The 18983-nt window shown below is 36.4% G+C and overlaps 1 protein-coding gene across 3 annotated transcripts; it reads right to left on the bottom strand.

The window, feature by feature from the left end:
- Positions 1–242: 242 nt before the first annotated feature.
- Positions 243–13194, bottom strand: IMPACT (impact RWD domain protein). Of its 3 annotated transcripts, none has more exons than XM_014892033.2 (11): positions 13041–13194; positions 12149–12277; positions 11371–11423; positions 11022–11084; positions 8887–8972; positions 7196–7324; positions 6815–6909; positions 4488–4561; positions 2863–2953; positions 680–814; positions 243–439 (listed from the first exon to the last, which is right to left on the bottom strand). In XM_014892033.2, exons 1-11 carry the CDS (start codon positions 13074–13076, stop codon positions 368–370), a joined length of 963 nt encoding a protein of 320 aa, XP_014747519.1. In that variant the 5' UTR covers positions 13077–13194; the 3' UTR covers positions 243–367. The 3 variants fall into 3 exon arrangements, with proteins under 3 accessions (XP_014747519.1, XP_014747520.1, XP_088030204.1); XM_014892034.2 differs by having other exon boundaries at positions 12138–12277; positions 13041–13190; XM_088174078.1 differs by having other exon boundaries at positions 12138–12277; positions 12998–13132.
- Positions 13195–18983: the final 5789 nt, after the last annotated feature.

Raw genomic sequence — 18983 nt, 5'->3', positions numbered from 1 at the left:
CACTATCAGTACAACAAACGACAGAATCAATTACTAATACAAGACATGTATTTGAATCCAGGAATGGAGAAGATGAGAAATCCACGTTTTCAATTAGTCAACTATTTTTTGGTGGGAAGGGCTGGAATGGAGCAATGATTCCAGACGCTGCACTGTAATCGTAACAAGGAGTTCACGTGTAAGAAACAGAAAACTTCTGTCTAAGCTCTACTTCTGACAGCAGAACAAATCACAAAACCAGATGAAAATATATCTATGGCTTTACTGAATTCTCTTCTAAATACAACAGGTCCATTCTATCAGATAAGGCAATAAGGTTTTTATATAAATATGTGCAAAATAGTATTTTAAAATTTTTAAAAATAAATTAGTGTTCTGTTCTCTTCTTGTTGTCCTTCCTTATCTTTTTGCTCTTTCCAGCTTGTCTAGATGATTCTTCCTGAAATGAAAAACAAGCATTTCAGAATTTAAACTTGTAAACCACAAGTATTCTCCCAAGCTCACCCCTGAGAATTATTTTTAATATGAACAGTATTCATAGTTCACAGAGATTTATGAAAATTTGGACTTGTTTATCCATTCACACAGATTGTATTACTTTTCTTCTGGCTTCATGTAACAATGGAAAGTCACACAAGTCCACATGCAAATGCCTTCATTCTGGACGGCAGAAACGTACCATTGATGGCACATAGTTGTACTCCACAAGTACATTTCTTGCACAATTGTTTATATGTTTGAAACGATCTGGTCCCAAGAGAATACCTCCATACCAGCGGGACACCACAACTAACACATTGTGGACATTCAAAATCTGTGAATAAAAGAAAGCAATAAAAGTTGTTATCTTTTCACCGAACCTGGTTTACTGCTGACAACAATTAGAAACATAAAAAAACAATTAGAAACACAAAAAAGGTCTACTATCTTGTATTTTAAAAAATTACTGAGTTATTTCTTATTCTTTGGTATGATCAATTATTACTCTGTCACTAAGTTGATTGTCTAGTCACATTTTTGGAAGTGTTGGTGGATGAGGCTAATAACAGCCAGGCCACAGGCATTATACATATGGATACATAAAATGCCATAAGCTAGTACTGTTAACATGTGCATGTTAACCATTCATCATTTCTCTTAATTTGAACAATACTGTTAGAAGAGCCAATCATTTTTTGTGAGAACAGAAATATTCTTAGAATTTTAAAATGAAAAGGACTGAGGGCATGTTTTGTGACAAGCATTTCCTACTCTACATTTATGTATTGGCCATAAAGTCAATGTATAACAACTACTGATAGTAAACAGGGTGATACGAATATAAAATACAGTTTCTTGTAACCAGAAAGTGCTATTTTGAAATGCTGGTCTTATCTGAAACAAGATTATTTTCTATTTAAAACAAACAAACAAACAAAAAACAAAAACAACAGAACCATAACCAAAATCAAAAAAACTGTAAGTTCAGCAACAATAAATGTTTTAAATCACCTAATTTTCATACCCATATGTCATAATAGCTAAAAACAAAAAAAGTCTACAAGATCTATGAACATCCAGAAATCAGCCCATAAATTAATCTTTTCCTTTTCTGATCCTTATCTTACTATTCTTCCAGAACAGAAATATTCCCAGTAACTAGGATTACAGATAGAGAATGATGATCTATATAATTTACACACATTCACATTTGAAAGTGACATTCATGTAATTTTCTAAACTAGATTTTTATGGAATATTAAGTGCCTAGACAACTTTAAAAAGTATGTACTAACACACTGAGAAAAAGCTGATAATCTCAGAACAAACTGGGGTACAGGATCTGCTAAATTGTATCCTTACATTATTGTCACAATAATAATGTCTTCACACTTAGCACATATACTTGCATATATTACATAACCTAAGTTTGTTTATTTATTTAACCATCCCAAATCTGGTTTGAGTTATTTAGGAAGTTTGGAAAAAGTTCAAAATTAAAAATGTCAAAATGTTCTCATCAACTATATAGGTTTTTTCCAGGAAAAAGAAAGGAAATTTGTGGGGAGGAGAGGGAAAGTTTCCTGGAGTAAGAGTGCAACATATTGAGCAAAAGAATATTCAAGCCAGAAAAGGACAGGAAAATAAAATTCTTGTGAAGGAAGCATCAATCTAAAATAAATATTTTGTCTGCTCCTATAGGTAAGTGACTTGAGGCACAGCATTAAGATGTGCCCAGCTGTCTCCTGTAGTTGTGCTATTTTAATTATGGTTTTACTATGGCTTGCATCATGAACCAAAATTTATCAATCTCAACTTACTCACATTCAGCAGCACCTTTGCAAAATATTATTTCAACACTTCAAGACTAAAATATATGTGGGTATGAGGGCTAAGGACCCAGAAAAGGAAACAGCACAACAAAACAGATTAAATGATCAAAACAACTTAATTCCTTCATTTCTTTTCTATTTGAAGTTCTACTCTGCAAGTTCACAAATCTGTCTTTTTATTGCACCTACTCAAAGGGGACCACATGAAAGATTGTGCAAAGGTCAGCTGTTATATTCTCAGTCAGCTTCTCCCACACTTCATTTTCTGTGTACTTTACACCATGCAGAAAGCATAGGACTTAAAACTTAGTTATCTTTTAACCCATTCAAACTATTACTGCCATCTATGAAACATCACTTGTTTCTACGATCTGGGACTTGAAAGTGCTGCAGACTATGTTTTCCTTTCACCTTGAGAAAGCAATCATCTGGCTGGCTGCTAGCAGAGCAAAAAATAAAATAATCTTCTACAAGCTTATATACATTATACTGATTTTTAAAATCAATATAAATTCAAGATTTTCAAATGACAAAGATTAATTTCTACAACCTGCATAAGATGGAGAAGACGTCCACCTGCTGCTGTCTCTCCATCATCTTCACAATCCTGGAGGAACGTCTGTTTATCTTCACAGTATATTCTATAAAAGGAAAAAAATAAAACAGACTTTTAAATGTCAATCAACAAATATTTCTACATGATTAATAAAATCTCAGATATCTTTCATACACGTGTGTATCAATTCTAATTCTCTACTAAATATATTTACTTGAAAACAAGATGAGGCACGGGGTAAACCACAAGTGTTTATCTGTAAAGTAGAACAAAGAAGCTTTTACACAGACTTTAGCTACTTCAGGTAAACTCCAGTCATTACCAGTTTAAAGTCCCTAAACAGAAAAATACCCAGGTCTTTAATAATTGCATCTAGTTGAAACCAACTCTATCAGATACAGATTCAAATAATGGTATAAACCTAGAAGAACTTGGACAAAAACTTTATGAAAAATTAATTATGTTTGTATTTCAGCAGCAACATGAAACTATTACTGAAATTTGCCTTTGGATTCTCATATCATCTCCTTCCTTAGGAGGCACTGCAGTAAACTTTTGGGTGTATTGTTTCATAAAAAAGACAGCTGCCCACGTCTAATTTTCCAAAAGTAATGCTCAGAAGTCTACCGAGTAAGTTGGTTTGTTACCAACTTATTTCCTAACTTCTGAACTTAGCTACAGGTGACACAATGAGAAAGAGGCTTCTAGTACTAGATGACAAAGAGGAAACGGTATGTGCCTGTTCCTTTTTTTTTTAAGTGGATTTGGATAATAGGAGTGAAGGAAGCCAGATCATCATCTGTGAGAACAGAAATGCCCTCTTTACAGAAACTTTTTATTTAGGTAGAAGCTTTTACTTTTTGGTAAAGTAAGTTTCATTTGCTCTCATTTCACGTTTCATTGGGATCACACCAGGATGGGCATGAATGGATAAGCATCTGTACATGCCTTTTTAGATGACTGGTTCCTACAGTTCCTCCCTTTTACTCTCACTTACATTCCTCAGAAAACCTACACTGTTATCTGGACAGAGACCAATTCATTTCACATAAGCTATGTTCACAAAAGTTGCCAGAGGCAGATGACTGCCAAACTCATTTTTACCTTTTTCTCATAATCCCTGAGGTTTCTCGTATTTCAGCTGAAACTTCAGCCAGATGTCTGCATCAGGCTTTCTGATTCGACTCTTATTTCAACTGAAAATTTTCAGCTATTTCTAAATATAAAGTTGGGGGGGAAAAAGAAGTTACTTCACCCAAACAAAAGCACATTTAGTTCAGGATGATGCAGCATTTCCATGCTCAGACATATTACAAAAGTATACCAACATATGTTCAAATCCACTTTTTTTTCTATTCCTAATGCTGCATCACTGTCTTATTTCCTACTGTATGCTCTACTTTATTGACCTCAAATTCAAAATAACACCTGCAACATCAACCATACAAATATGACACCTACACCCTAAAGCAAGGAATTTATTTTAATAGCAAGGAATTTAATAGGAAGGAACTTCTTTCTCATGTCCTGCACTCATTTGTCAAAGAATACAACAACAACAACAACAACAACAACAACAACAACATAATAATAATAATAAATCACTATTTGTGCCTCACCTGTATGCATATATGTTGTGGGTAGCACTTGCAATTTTCTTGTTCTCATATAATTTTTCAAGAACTCTTTTAACCTATAAAAAACAACATTAAAAAACTTCCTTTTTTAACAGGGGTTTCATATATCCCTCTCAGTATCACTGCTAAACAAAAATCGTCCTAATACTACAATTAAATAATTTTATGCTTTGACATTAAATGTTCAGTGTGATAACTCAAGAAGCAGCTTCTCAGTATTCTCATACTTGTTTCCTGGGATACTGAAAACAGCTTTTGTCTTGAATTTCTACATTGTGTACATTCATATTATTGCTGAAGATGTAGAAGCGTCCAATTGCTTTATTAAACAATAGACAGTAAGATCCAGAAAATACTTTTAGTCAGTATTAAGAATCAACTGCACCTGCTTACTTTTTTAACAATGAAGTTAAGCTGGAATAGAACACAACATACATATTCCCACTACACACTGCTTTTACTTATTTCACAAAAACATGATGTTTAGAAAGCCCTACTACATTTCAAGTTTCTCCTCTTCCCTCAAACATGCTTTTTTCACAGTTTCCACTTCACAGAAAGAACAGTAAAAACAAAAAAAAATCATATTTGGGTGTGAAAGTGTCAGTATTTCCCAGAAAACAGATATTCTTATCATGTCTATCTCTTTGCATTTTTAAAGTACCAAATTCAAAACATTAACTAGTATCAGTTCATCACAGGTTTCTAAGTAAACAAGCTAGCAATTGTTGAACTCTTTCCAATGGTCTAGCAAAAAGAAGAGCTTTTGATTAAGACATTATTTTAGTACATAATACAAAACATTACTGAAGTTGAGAAAGCTTGGGAAAACATGTCTGGCAAGTAAATTGCCTTCCATTCAAAAACAAATGTCTCAGAGGAGTAATCAACAGACATTTTTAATATCTGCCCTAGCTATACTGTGCTATTTCCAGATCTTCTTGAAGAAATTCAACTGACAAAAATCACCTCAAATAAAAGATATCTCAATTTTTAAAATCCTATTATTAATGGAGAATATTGTTTCAGACATCTATCTTCTCCTTACTTTGAACACTGAAGGAAGACAACTTGCATTACTTAATATACTTTCATAAACATGGACAATGACTTATGAAAGTAAGTCTCAATACAGGGACTTAAAGCACAAATAACATGAAACAATCATTACCTTTGACATTACTTACTCCTCAGCTACTAGGTTCCTGAAGATGTACTTTAAAGATTAATTTTTGCGCTACAGCTGTATATTCTTTAAGTGATACTTTTTTACATATATATATAATAAACGAACTTATAATAAACGAACTCTGTTACTTTAGAAAGGGAAGAAATGGGAATCATTGGTTTAATGAACCATTTTCATTTTAAAATACTCTCACTCTTTTATCATGATTTGTGAGTAAGATTGTTCCTACATACACTACATACACAAATTCCCACATGAATGTACAGTGTGAACTTGAAAATTCAAAGTGGTCCAGAAGAGATGCTGGGATTTAGAGACCAATTCTTATGTCCATACTAAGCAAATTATTGAGGGGGAAGAAAAAACAAAACAAACAAAAAAACCCCACAGCTTCAATCCTTACAGCTTTTGTATACAGAAATCAGCCTAAAAACACCATCAACCTGTCTGTTTTCTCATAGCCACTGAGTATGTAGTACACCTAGCTTACCTGGAACTTCAAGAATCACTTGACAATATCCCTTACCAAAAATTCTTTTAAAAAAACCCTAAAATTGCATAAAAAGAGTAAAATCCTCTCAAGGTTTAACTCTGAGTTAATAAAAGAAAAGAATAGTAGTTTCCCCACAAAAAAGACATGATGAAAGGAAGCTGATGGTAACAGATGGAAAGTGATGTGCAAAAGAAGCTCCAAACCCCTCTCAATTAGGTCATGCTAAAGATTCACTTATGCATGATCCAAGTGTGTTTTTCAATAGAATTCCTTTCTGAAGGAGGGAAATAATTTATAAACCCATTTTAATTCCTTTTCCAGCTAGAACATGATAGATTCAGTAACTTCCAAACATCTAATGATAAACTTGCCAACATCCAGAAGTCAAATTCCAGAGCTCTTATTCTCTTACATCTAATGCACACAGTGGAAAAGAATACAAGGAAGAACAGCTGTTCCTTCACTGATAAGCTGATAATGAAAGCAAGAAACCAATGACTACTCAGACAGTATTAGCCCAGAAAGATGCACAGACAGACCAGCATATCTGGCAAATCCCAAGTATCCCAGCAACATTCTGTCAAGCTCAAAGTACAGGCAAAAGGAGAACAACTGATCTCTACTAACTTGTCTGGTTGTCACCACTGGAGCCAAATGTGCCTGGAAAGTGCTCCTTCGATCTGTGATTGGGTTTCCATGATGTATGGGGGGCAGCTCTTCATCTATGGGTCACAAACAAGGGAGTGTTTCTTTTCTTTTAAGAGCACAGAAACAATGCATGTGGCTACAAAAGAATGTCTCAACTTTAAAAAAAGGGACTTGTTAAAGTGAAGAACAGAAAATAACATACAAACCCACCAAAAATGTATTTAATTTTTTAATGATTGTTATTAGATTTTATTATAATTCTATTGTAACTAATTTTATTCTAAAGCTGAGTAGAAAAGCAGAATCTTCAGACCTCTTTTAAATTATTTCAACAGAATTACAAAAAGTGTAGTTTTTTACCTTCTTGACTTTCAGATGTCATGTAATTTAACATTTTAATTTGATCTTCTTGAATGGGCTGGTAGTCTAGGAGAAAATCATCTTCATCACCTTCATCAACTTCTTCAGTGGTTTTCTTAATATCTGGTTCTATTGAGATACAAGTAGTCCAATTTATTACACATTTTTTGCAAGATAAGTAAAACAAAATTTCAAACTCTTTTTCTTAAAAGTCTCCGGCTTCTCAGTTCAAAACAGTTTGACATTAAAAATTATTAAATGCAGAATAGTAACATTAATTACATCAAAACTCTAAAGTACTCAGCCCAGTATTAACTTAGAACTTCCTGAGAATTAAAAATAAAATATTTGTACTATGGGATCCTTCCATAAGATCTTCCATTTCAATACTAAGTAACAGTATTTCTAAGAAAAAAAGAATGACAATGTTTACTATTTCCATTAAACATTCAAAACACTACCTTTAATCTGAATTTAGAGATCAAATTAAGCTGATGTTTCACAAAAACTCCAGTCATTTACTGGTCATTTGGGGGAAAATGTAGAGCTGTTGCCCAGTGCTACTTCATGGGTATAAAATTATTAGATTTGAAACATCTCTCAACATGCTTCAGCTATTCTGGGATTCCAAAAATCCTGTTTTCCCTCATGCATAGAACGTCCAAAAACTAATAGTCAATAACGAAGGAGGAAATATACAAGGTTCTGACACCTGGATTTAGAGCCAAATAATATATCACAGTTCCATTCCTATTTAGAGGGCCTATGATGTGCTTATGATGCAGGTTTTATAATATATGTATTTTCAGAGGGGTGATAATGCATGTTCAAAAATGGAAGCCATAAGGTTGTGGTCAAAATACCCAAACTTCCAATATTGTCAGTAAAATTTTCACTTCTCGGTGTCCACTCTTTCAGTCACATAAGTGAAAAATTACTTCTCCAATGTCTGTGACGTAGCAACAAAATGCACAGTTTATTGAAAGACTAACACTAGACCTTACCATGAAACAACACTGAAAACTAATTTTTTTTCTTCAGACTTTTATTTCTCACGGGTCAAAGGTAACGCCCCTGACAGAGAAAAGTAGTTCTGTTTCCTTCTGCCACAGTTGCACACATCACCCACAAATTTCATAGCAGTTTAGCATTTTGATGCACAAAACCCCTCACTTTTTTGAAAGAACAACTGTGAATTTACACAAACTCTGTAAAAGTAACAGCAGAAGAATCACTGCACCTCTATTTCTCATCCTAATACAGTAAAATGAATGGAAGGACAGAAAAGTAAAATGATGGAATACTTGGTCATTTGTCTGCATTGTCCACTGAAGTTTATCTTCTCTTGAATCCCAATCCTCCAATAGTGCACCAGAAATTAACTACTGGTAGGAATAATTCCTTTGCAGAATGGAGGGCAATGCATAATGCACCTGTGGGCAGCACCGTCCTTTGCTGTTATTTCATTCCTGAGAGAACTGCAGAACTTGTTCCAGTTCAGAGGCCACCCCCACCTTCTTTTCTCTGTTGCTTTTTAAAGAGGGACACTGCCACTGTAAAACAGTAAGCCCTGACATAGGAGACTGTTCCCTGATATTTAGATCCAATTCAAAACTGGGCATAAACTAATTTGTACTGAAATCTTACTTACATTGGAAGAAGAATGAAAATAAATGTATTTTCTGAAGTACCTGGATCTGAAGACTGTGCCTTTTCTACCAAAACTTCTCGTATCTTCTCCACCCATAAATACAGTATACTTTCACCAAGGTTCTGTCTGGAAGTTAAAGGTCATGGAAAATGAAGAATCACTTTTGCAAATTTCAGTTGGAAAGTACACAAAATAACATTCAGATTTCAGACACACAGCAATTGAATATAAGCTAGTAAGATAAAGAGCTTAGGCAGGCTTGTGTAAAGTTCTGTCTCAGTAGCTCACTGGGTGAAAAACTTATACTTGGACTTGATAGTAGGTCAGTGCAGCACTGGAATGAAACACTACAGTTTGGGTAACAGACAGTGCTACAGGACAGGGAGGTAAAGATTTAGGCCTAGGAGGCTTCACTCAGAGGGCACAAGTGTGTATTAAGGTACTGAGGGAGGATGGGATTAACATGTTTTATATATGTGTGTTAGGAGTTAAGAAATGCTTCCTTTACATGCAGCAGGACCCAAACAACTCAAAACACATCTCAAGTGGTTAAAATAGTTATGAACTGTGCATCTTTGTTTAAGAAATAAACCCAAAGATTTAGGGCTGTAGATATCTCGTGGTTTCTCATTAATTTTATTCTTACTGCCACCATCTGGGCACCAGATAAGTAACAAAACTACAGATTTAAACTTTGCTTAATGTATACAGCACTACTGCTGGAAACAATCAAATTCAAATAAACATACCTATTTTAAGAAAAACATTCAAGCAAAAATAAGGATTTTATGAACTTGTAGCTCTGACTTCAAAATCCAGACTCCAGAACAATACAACACCCGGATTTCACACTGCTTACTGTACAGAAGCATTGCTTCAACACCTGAAGACAATTCTTTTTGTGATGGAATAAGAGAGATTAGAAAAGGAATAAAATTTCCCTGTTTTACAAAAGTTAACAGTAATTTGTCCAACTATCACCGAATTACAGTTTCTGAATAGTTGTCTATTACTTTGTGTCTCCCAAAACAAACTTGTGATCTATAATTATCCATTTTTTCCATAGTGATTGACAGTATAGTTCATGTTGGTTTAGACGGCAGAACTACACAACTTACATCCCTAGGGACTAGAAACCTGCTCAAACACAATGTAAATGATGCAGAGCATCTCTGTTCATCTGACAGTCATTTAGACATTGAATAAATAAAATGATTTCACAAACACTGTGAAACATCAGTGATTACTCCACGTTTTTAAACTGTTTAAAATTACCTAAAGTACATCTATGGTCTAAAGTCCAAACACTTTCACTTCCTGCTGAACAAACAGAAGGGATAGAAGACCAGTGAGGGATCTGACCAACAGCTGATACAGACTGAAGGGAGCTGAACCAGCACAATTTGACAGCCCACCAGACTGCACAGGAGGGAACAAAAAAGAACCAGCAGCTCTACCTGTGGTAGAGACTCCATCAAATCCTTTGAATCTGGACAGCATTAAGGACAGCCTCTGCTCTTTTTGCTCCACTGAACAATTGTGGTGAATATGATCACACAGAACTTCTCACTTAAAATCCTTGTGCATTTTTAACACTCCAAATTAAATTTTACTTGCTTAAATGATCTGTTGCTTAATTAGCTAAGAAACCCAGTTAATCAAAGTAAAAAACCCTATGCAAGCTAAGTGCTCTCTTCCTTATGGCATTAAAAAAACATTTATTATGCAAGATGCTAAGATTTCACTGTCTGGGGCATGATTATGCTTCCTTATGTTTTTATTTCATTTATTTTATATAATCTTTGGGATCTAAAAGAAATAAATAAGCCATATAAAATTACTACATTTTCTACCCCACTTTCACAGCAATTTAAAATCATGTAATTTGAGCATTTCTAAATGCTGTTGATTCTCAAGCATCCATTATGCCTTGTAGATAGCTGCCCACAGTGATAATAAACAGTCCACGATGTTCCAGATTACAGTTAAGAGATTCTACATGTGTTTATTTTAAAACCAACTCATCCCGTAGCTTTTAAGAAAAAACAGTATGCCACTTATGTTCCAAGACAACCAGATGTTTTCATATCTTGTGTTTTAACACTGAAGTGCAGAAGAGATAGAAACTGAAAATGCATTTTCTCCTTTTACTAAATTCCACAGTCTCAAACTTACACATATATTTCTTCCAAGCTATTTGCTAGTTCCGTATAATCTTGTCCTCGAAGCCAAGGGGCACTAGAATGAAAAGAAATGCAATGAAAATTGTGCTATATGCTGCTTCCAACATTCCCAAATATATGTGATGAACACCTTGAAAATATAACTTTGCCATCCATCAAGATTCCAGCTGTAAACATATTGGAAAAAGCAGGATAAACAATAGGATATTCTTGGAGGAGATATCCCCCATTGCTGGTGTACTTTAATTCAAGGAGTATTTTAACTAAACTTCCACTTACAGGTAAACAATTAACATTGGCAATTCATAAAACACAAATGTTTACAAGGAAACTTCACCTACTTTAGTTGATAAATAGGTGGCTCTGCAGTTGGATATCCTGGTGGCAAAATCACCTGAAAGAAGGATATGTATTCATTGGACTACCCTGAGCTAGATGAGCTTTACTGAAGGACTCTGATGTCAAGCACCAGGACTACAATTCGTGTCACAAATGAAGAAAACAGTCGGGTATGTTGTTACCGAATTACAATAACAACAGAACATCTGCATTTAAAATTCCAATAATGGTAATGCATACAATTACATTTTATGAGGCAATTTATAAGGATGCAAAATAAAGCACAGAAAAAAACTGAAAGAAGCAGCACACATGGTTACTGGACTTAAATAAGTGGTACCACACTTCCCTAAGTAGAGTCTTTTATGTTTCTTACACTAAGTAAACTTACTGCTTTCAGTTCTCAAAACATAAAGTAAGGAGTTGGACCAATTAAGTTGATTCAAAATTCATTTTGTCTCAACATTTTCCCGAAAGCAAATTTAGATGCAATTGCAGTAGATTCACTGAGGCACAAAATTGATGTAAAAGTATTTCAGAAATTAGTCCTTAGTGAAATACACTGAAATGCATTGGTCAGGTGTGGAATTAGGATATACAACTACTGAATATATCACAAGCACACCAAGTGTTACAGGAACAATCACTAGAAAGTCTTATCACAGACCCTAATCCAAAAGCTTCTTAATCATCTGAGTTGATAATAAACCATATTTAAAGGGTTTCACCTGCATCAGTCCAACTGCAAAATTTGTGCTAAACTTCTTACCAGCACTATACCTGCAAACAGAGGGTCCATTTTGGTTGATCCAGACAGTCACTAATCTTAATGCAATAGATTTTTTCATCTTCATCAACAACACACCAATCATCCCCATAGATTGATGAAAGGGCTTCAATTTCATCAATCTAAAAAAAAAGAATTAAAAAAAAAGGTAAATACCCCCCCCCATAAAACCCACACAACTTTGTGTGCCAATCATATTTTCATCTTTTTAAAGTCTTGCTCTTCTACAACTTCACTGCACTGGAAGACCCTAAGTATTGGGGATTCAATCCTGATTCACAGGCCTTCAGGCGCCCAGGGGAGGTTTAAGTTGGCCATTAGGAAGAATTTCTTCACAAAAGGGGAAATTAGACTTTAGAATGGGCTGCCCAGGGAGGTGGTGGAGTCACTGTGCCCGGAGGTGTTTAAGGAAAGACTGGATGTAGCACTCGGTACCCTGGTCTGGTTGACACGGTGGTGGTTCGGTCACAAGTTGGACTCGATGATCTCAAAGGTCTTTTCCAACCTAATTGACTGTGATTTTGTAAATAACCTTTTCTCAGTTCTCACACACACAACAGCTTTTGAATTTCCGAGGGCAATCCTGTCGTCTCAGCAGTGACAAGGTGAGCAAAGTGACAGGGAGCAGATGCCAGTCTGGGGCTGTTCCTGTCCAGGTGGGACCCCGCAGGGGAAAGACCCGAGGGCTCGGCACTAAGCTCTTCCTGAGGAAGAGCTCGGCCAATTCCCATTTTTAAAAAGCCGGGGAAGTGCCTTCCACCTAGAAATAAAACACCTGAAGTGGGCCGGCGGTGAGGCCGTGCCACAGCGGGCACGGAGCCGCTCAGGGGGCCGGGGCTTACCAGGAGCCCCTGAAGTCACCGCTTTCCTCCAGCAGCCGCTCACCTGCTGCTGAGCCCTCTCTGTGTCACTCGCCGCCATGGGACCGGAGGGAAGGAGGAGGAGGAGGAGGAGGAAGGGAAGGAGCAGGAGGAAGGGAAGTAGAAGCAGGCAGAAGCAGAGGAGCGGCGCGGAGCCGGAGCCGGGCCCTGTGCGCAGCCGTGGCGGTGACGCTGCGGGCTCTTCCTTCCGCCGGAGAGACGGGGGACAGCGGGCGGACCGCGTGTGTTCTGCTGTCCCGAATTGCCACACAGCCTACATTATATCCTGCTTTTCTTGTCTACTTTTCCCGTCAGCTCTTCCCTTATTCCCATCCTGTTCTTAAACTAAGGTGTGTAAGCAGTTCTGTTTCACTGAGGATTTTACTGAGTCAGCCGTTTTCACCTTGCGCTTATGACGCTCTGAATGAACGACTGACATAAGTACAAAATTTCCTTTAAAAATTATTTAAAAGAGTGAAACAGGTGTTTCAAGCAGTTTTCATTACAGGTCTAGAAATCCATGTTTTCTGTTTAACCTCGGGAAGTTTAAGGCATCTCTTTTAAGAGACGGCACTGATCAATAAAGATCTCCTTGCATGCAAAGCATGGGTTTCACAGTTTTTGCAGTTTTGTGGTTTATGTTTTCTTCCAGGGTGATTTTATACTGACACGGTGGGGAAGAATTCAAGGTTAACTTCGCTTTACCTTTCTCGAAAGCTTAGGGAATTTGCACCCGTTCTGGAGAACAGGATTAGATTTCAGAATGGTGTTGACAATCAGGACAGGCAAAACAGACAAAACAAAAACTAAACAAACTAATTACCCACAGGAAAAACAAACAAAACCAAACAAACAAAAAACAAAACAGGATGCAACTGAGTAGGGACGAAACTAGTACTGTATTATCAACTACATATATTCTGGATGGAGAACTACTGTTTGCACAGCTTCTCTGCAGAAATTATTTCAGAGATAGAGTGAATCCAAGACCATCTTTGTTTTCAATGTCACAAACAGAGTTGGTTTAATTATTTTTTAAAATATGATAAAAAGGATATGCGCAGTGTCAGAACATGACAAAAATGCATATTTTATCGGACAGTCACATATTCCAGTTAATTTTGAAAGTGAGAGGGAAAGAAACATAGTCAGACAGTAAGCTTATTGTTTAAACAAATGCATTCTGACCAAAACATAGCTGAAAGCTTTAATCCATGAGGACCTAAAAAAGATGGTGCTCCATCTGTTCATCCTAAATTGCCTATAATACTAAATTGCCTTATAAATCTAAAGAGAGAACTATAACAAGACTTTCTGACAACAATATCTGTATGATGCTTGTGCTTTGTAAGTGGCTAGTCTAGACTTAGCTGAAGAAGTGACTTTATATTACTGCACATTTTTTGTTATTAAGTAACTCAAAAATGTTATTGTCATTTTTTTGTGACTGTTGTCTCTAAGTCATATAAAGCATTGACCTGAAAGACTTCAGCTATCTGCTATCAGGCCAGGAAGAAACTGTACCAGATAAGGAGGCACAGAGAATAAATCACAAAAGCTGTTTGGACTGTAGATATCTCTGATAGATTTCAGAGGACTCACTAATTTCCTTTCATTGTCATTTATATTTGTGACAACTCTTAGTAAATAGAATAGGAGATAAATGGCTAATGAATCTCCAGCATGTTAATTGATACTAAATTCATAACAGAGTAGCTGAAGTGATATGGTGTACAGGAGTGTTCACCAGATAATTAATGTCTTTGTCAGTCTGAAACATTCTACTAAAGCAGATATGAAATCCGTATCCACAGCTTTCAAACAAAGAATAAAAGCATAGTGAGTTTACTAAACTATTTGAGGTATTCTTTTAGTATATAACTGATCCTCACTGTTCTTTATGATGAGGCATCTCCCAAAATTATACTCTTCACAGCAGTGCATTAACTTTGATATTTAAAATGGTTACAAAGTCTAGCCTTGGTCCATCTATTCAGTCTTTGTGAACCACAGATAGCAAAGAAAAACATTTAAAGTTCAAATCAAATCAATTAAACCAAATAAAACCCTGAGGTCAGGGAGCAGCCCAAATTGCTACCTTGAATTCAAATTCTTTGTTCTGTCTTGCCAGGGCAAGATAATACACTGGGTAATTACTCTTTCCATTCTGCAAATGGAATCTAATAGTAGAGCATGAAAATTTAGAGCATGAAAAGCTTAAACGAGATACAAATAATATTCATTCAATCAAGACTGAATCACAAATAAGTGAAAAACATAGAACTAAGAAATACAGAAGAATTAAAGTTGGAGTAAAATGTCCATAACCCTGCTTTATTTTGCATACAACACTTGAAACTACATGATGCATTTTCAACTCCTCTTTTCCAATAAAAAAAAGGAAGGTTGGGAAGAAATAAGGACAATGTCATTTCATGTCATGTCATGTCATGTACTAATGATTAACCCCCTCAATTCTGGATTCTGGTTTTGGGCAGGATTTTCTTCTACTGAGACTCTTCCAGTAGTGTCTTAAGAACAGCTCAACGATAGCATTTTGCTATAATTACTTACCAAAAACCACTGAATTTTCTCTAATGCTTCAGTTCCACTCTACATTCAAAAGAAATCTCATTCTGTAATAGAAATATTAATTGGGCCATTCAATAATGAGCATTTTTCCATTTGAGGACAACGTAGCTCAGCTGATTTCAGTTCCATAGTGATGCATTTTGTTAGAACTTACATAAATTAGCTATAAGGTTCATAGCTATAAACTCTCCACCTGCAGCTGATTTATCATTTTGGAACTAATACCAAACCAAACCGATGTAGTGACAAGAACAAGAAAGTGCATTAAACAAGCCTAGTTCTTGGTCTAAAACTACATATCTGGTAGGACTAAGGAGAAGCATATGTACAGGTGACTTAATACCTTAATAGGTTAGCAATGTTTCTTCTCATCTAGCCACAACCCAGTTTTTTTGCTGGCTATAGCAGGGTACAGTTGCCTTCTGTAGAGCTACAGAAATCCAAACGCTTTTCTATGAAGCAACTACTAGCAGGTTTTAGGAGTCTCCTAAGAGAAGAGGACCAGTTCTCACATTTTCTCCTGCCATACCTGCATTCAGATAAAAACGGACCTGTTAAAAGGAACTTTTCTCTATTACAGGATTTTTTCCCTGGTACAGGATACTCAAGAAACCACCTGAGCTTGCTTCAATGCTGCTTTGAGCAGCAAAATGCATTTCTCAGCTCAGGAAAAAATCCAATTCACACCATCCACAAAATCACTACATTATATGGTTATTGCCTGCAAAGTATGAAAGAAACTTCAGCAACAGACTAGCATCTGCAAGAATTCCTATTGCAAGCAGTTCAGAACAACATGAACATTTGCTCTGATCACTCACTGGCAGTTGCTCATGGTAATCCAGAGAGATCCACAAGAATCACATCTGAGAGTGTCAGCACATTAATTAATTCTCCTGTGTCTGTGTTCTGCCAGCCTAGTAAATAAAATCTGTATGGAAATAGGGCAAGGACCTGTGTTTGCTGCACTGCTTTTCAGAGTTGAGGAGAAGTTTCCTCAAGAGGTGCACCAGGGCTGAAAGAAAGCTGCTAAGGAACAAATTTTTAGGACTGCTGGTGAGCCAACAAACACAATCATTTAACATGTTACCGTGTGAAGACAAACATACAACCCATCATATATAATTTATTATTTACACTTTTCATTTCTCTGTGTGCACTCTGTATTGCCTAGTCATATATCTCAAATTTGACCAGTGTGCTCTAGTCTGAAGAGGAAGAACACGAAGTGTCAGTGTAATAAAGGTTGCCCCATCACAGAGAGGATATAAAAAATACTATACTGTGAAAATCACATAAAAAACAGTTCAGTAAGTTCTGTGCAAGGGTGTTTGACAGTGTGTTCAGCCCTAAGACAGGACCTGTTTCATGCTTTCTGAATAACTAATTTCAGCAGGTTATCTGAAAAAGAATGACATGAAAAGAAAAAAACAAACCAACAAAACAAAACAGAGAAAAGAACCAAACCTCGATATCAGCAACACTCTCCTTTTCTTTTCCACACTTCAAAGTCCAAAATGCACTGGGTCATTATTACTCTGGGATGTGCAAGGAGGCAAAACACGGGTGAAAAATAGACACTCTTTGAAGATGATGGAAGCAAGGGAAGTGTAGTGATCCTGGCCCTGAGAGCCTGTACATCCAGGAGCTGGTTGTTCATGGTACAGTTAAGTGGAGCAGGCCCAGGACTGTGCTGTGCTGCCTCCAGGCCTGGGTTGTGTTGCACAAAAGCCTTTGTTTTTCTGGAAGCAGGATAAACTTCACTAGGTCCTTGGCACAGAGTGCAGGGGATTATAGCACCCGTTTGGCCTTGCCCTTATCTAGAAGCATACAAGGAGGAGTAAACCTCTCCTGTGAACATCCTTTGTAAAATAGCTTGTAAGGAAACTAAAATACTGCAACCAAAGAGGAGCCGTTCTCCAGAGATGGGATCTGTGCAAGGGAAAAGTCCATCCAGGGAAAAGTCAATCCACTCCTGCAGGAACATGGACATCATGGCTTCTGATTTACTTGCTCTCTCTGTTGGGCTTTACTCTGTCTTTTAAAAACATTAAATTTATTAAGTTATTTGTTTTCAGGCCTTTCTTACTCAGATTCAGAGAAAAACCCTGCACTGAACTGTGAAACTGAACTGTAAACTCTGTGTTGTATTGCAATGGGTTATAGAGTAGGTGGGTGACAATACCTCTATATAAAACGTTATAAAACTTGTAAGAAATATGAGGTGATAATACACATATTTTAATTTTGTGTTCATCTATGCAAAATAAATACAAAATAGGAAAAGGTTTTATTGTGAGGTTGCTTAAAGCATTTATGGCATTGTGAAAGATGGCTCAAAGTCAGAAGCAAGCTGAAGAAATAAAGGAAAAGGTACATGAGGATGACACAGCTACTGCTTTGAAAGTAAGGGCAGTAACTTGAAGCCCTGGTCCTAAGAAAAGAAAGCCAATGTGATCCTTCCCTGAAGCCTCCCAGATGTTATATAATTATTACTAAAGCATCCCTGGAAGCAGATCTCTTAAGTAAGACAAACTAATTAAAAGTAACAAAAGGCAACAGAAGTTCAGACACGATACATTTGTTATCTGGAGATGTGGACTGTTCATTTTCTTCTTTTTGCTATGTCATTCTTCAAAGATAAAAAACACATGTAGCTATAGACAATACAGAAAAACGAAGCTTGCCTCATTATTTATGCCTGATGAATTTCACAATAATTGCTCGGGTTTAAACTTGCCCACTTTCGGAAGAGAAGTTTCATCCTCATCTTTTGTGATAGTTTGTCATGGCATCTGTGGCTCCTGCCCTACCTTTTCAGTGCTCCTTCTGCATATGACACAGACTTGGTCATCCCACAACACTACAAAGCTTCTCTGCTCCCTTAATAAATTCTTTCAGGATTTTAGAGGCACTGTGGGAGTTTTCAAAGTGCAAAACCCCTCTCATGTGGTAAAGGCAGAGAAACAAGGTGCCAGCTCGTCAGGTGAAAGGTGTAGTGGAGAATAAATAAGGCCAGAGCAAACAGAGAGGAAGGAGCGGTGGACCAAAGGGCCTCGAAAAAAACGAGTACTTCACTTTTTGTCCTTGGTAGCACCCAATTTCTCTTTTTAGGTTGCTTTTGGCTGTGCTGTTCTTAGAAACAGTGTGTGTATTGACAATTTTCTTTCACCTGCACCATGGTTGTATAAGCTACCAAAGCAATTTCCAGAAAGACAGTTTTCCTGTGAAAAACGAGATTTGCAATTGGATTTTTTTTTAAGTTTAATGAGGGATAAAAAAAATTAACCAGCGATGGGATGCCCTTGGCATTTGGCCAAAAAGCACCTGAAGTCAGACAGTATGATCTTTATACTGTTACATTGTTGAGATACAT

Source organism: Sturnus vulgaris, chromosome 1, assembly GCF_052056855.1.
Source record: "Sturnus vulgaris isolate bStuVul1 chromosome 1, bStuVul1.hap1, whole genome shotgun sequence".
Lineage (NCBI taxonomy): Eukaryota > Metazoa > Chordata > Aves > Passeriformes > Sturnidae > Sturnus > Sturnus vulgaris.
Note: the sequence above shows the minus strand (reverse complement) of the source record. Positions and strands in the feature narration are given on the sequence as shown.

Coding starts and splice junctions, on each gene's coding strand:
- IMPACT (XM_014892033.2), bottom strand. CDS start 13,076: ATGGCGGCGAGTGACACAGAGAGGGCTCAGCAGCAG. Junction 4,562..6,814: donor CAGTGGTGACAACCAGACAA/GTTAGTAGAGAT, acceptor TGTTTTTTATAG/GTTAAAAGAGTTCTTGAAAA. Junction 2,954..4,487: donor CACAACATATATGCATACAG/GTGAGGCACAAA, acceptor TTCCTTTTATAG/AATATACTGTGAAGATAAAC.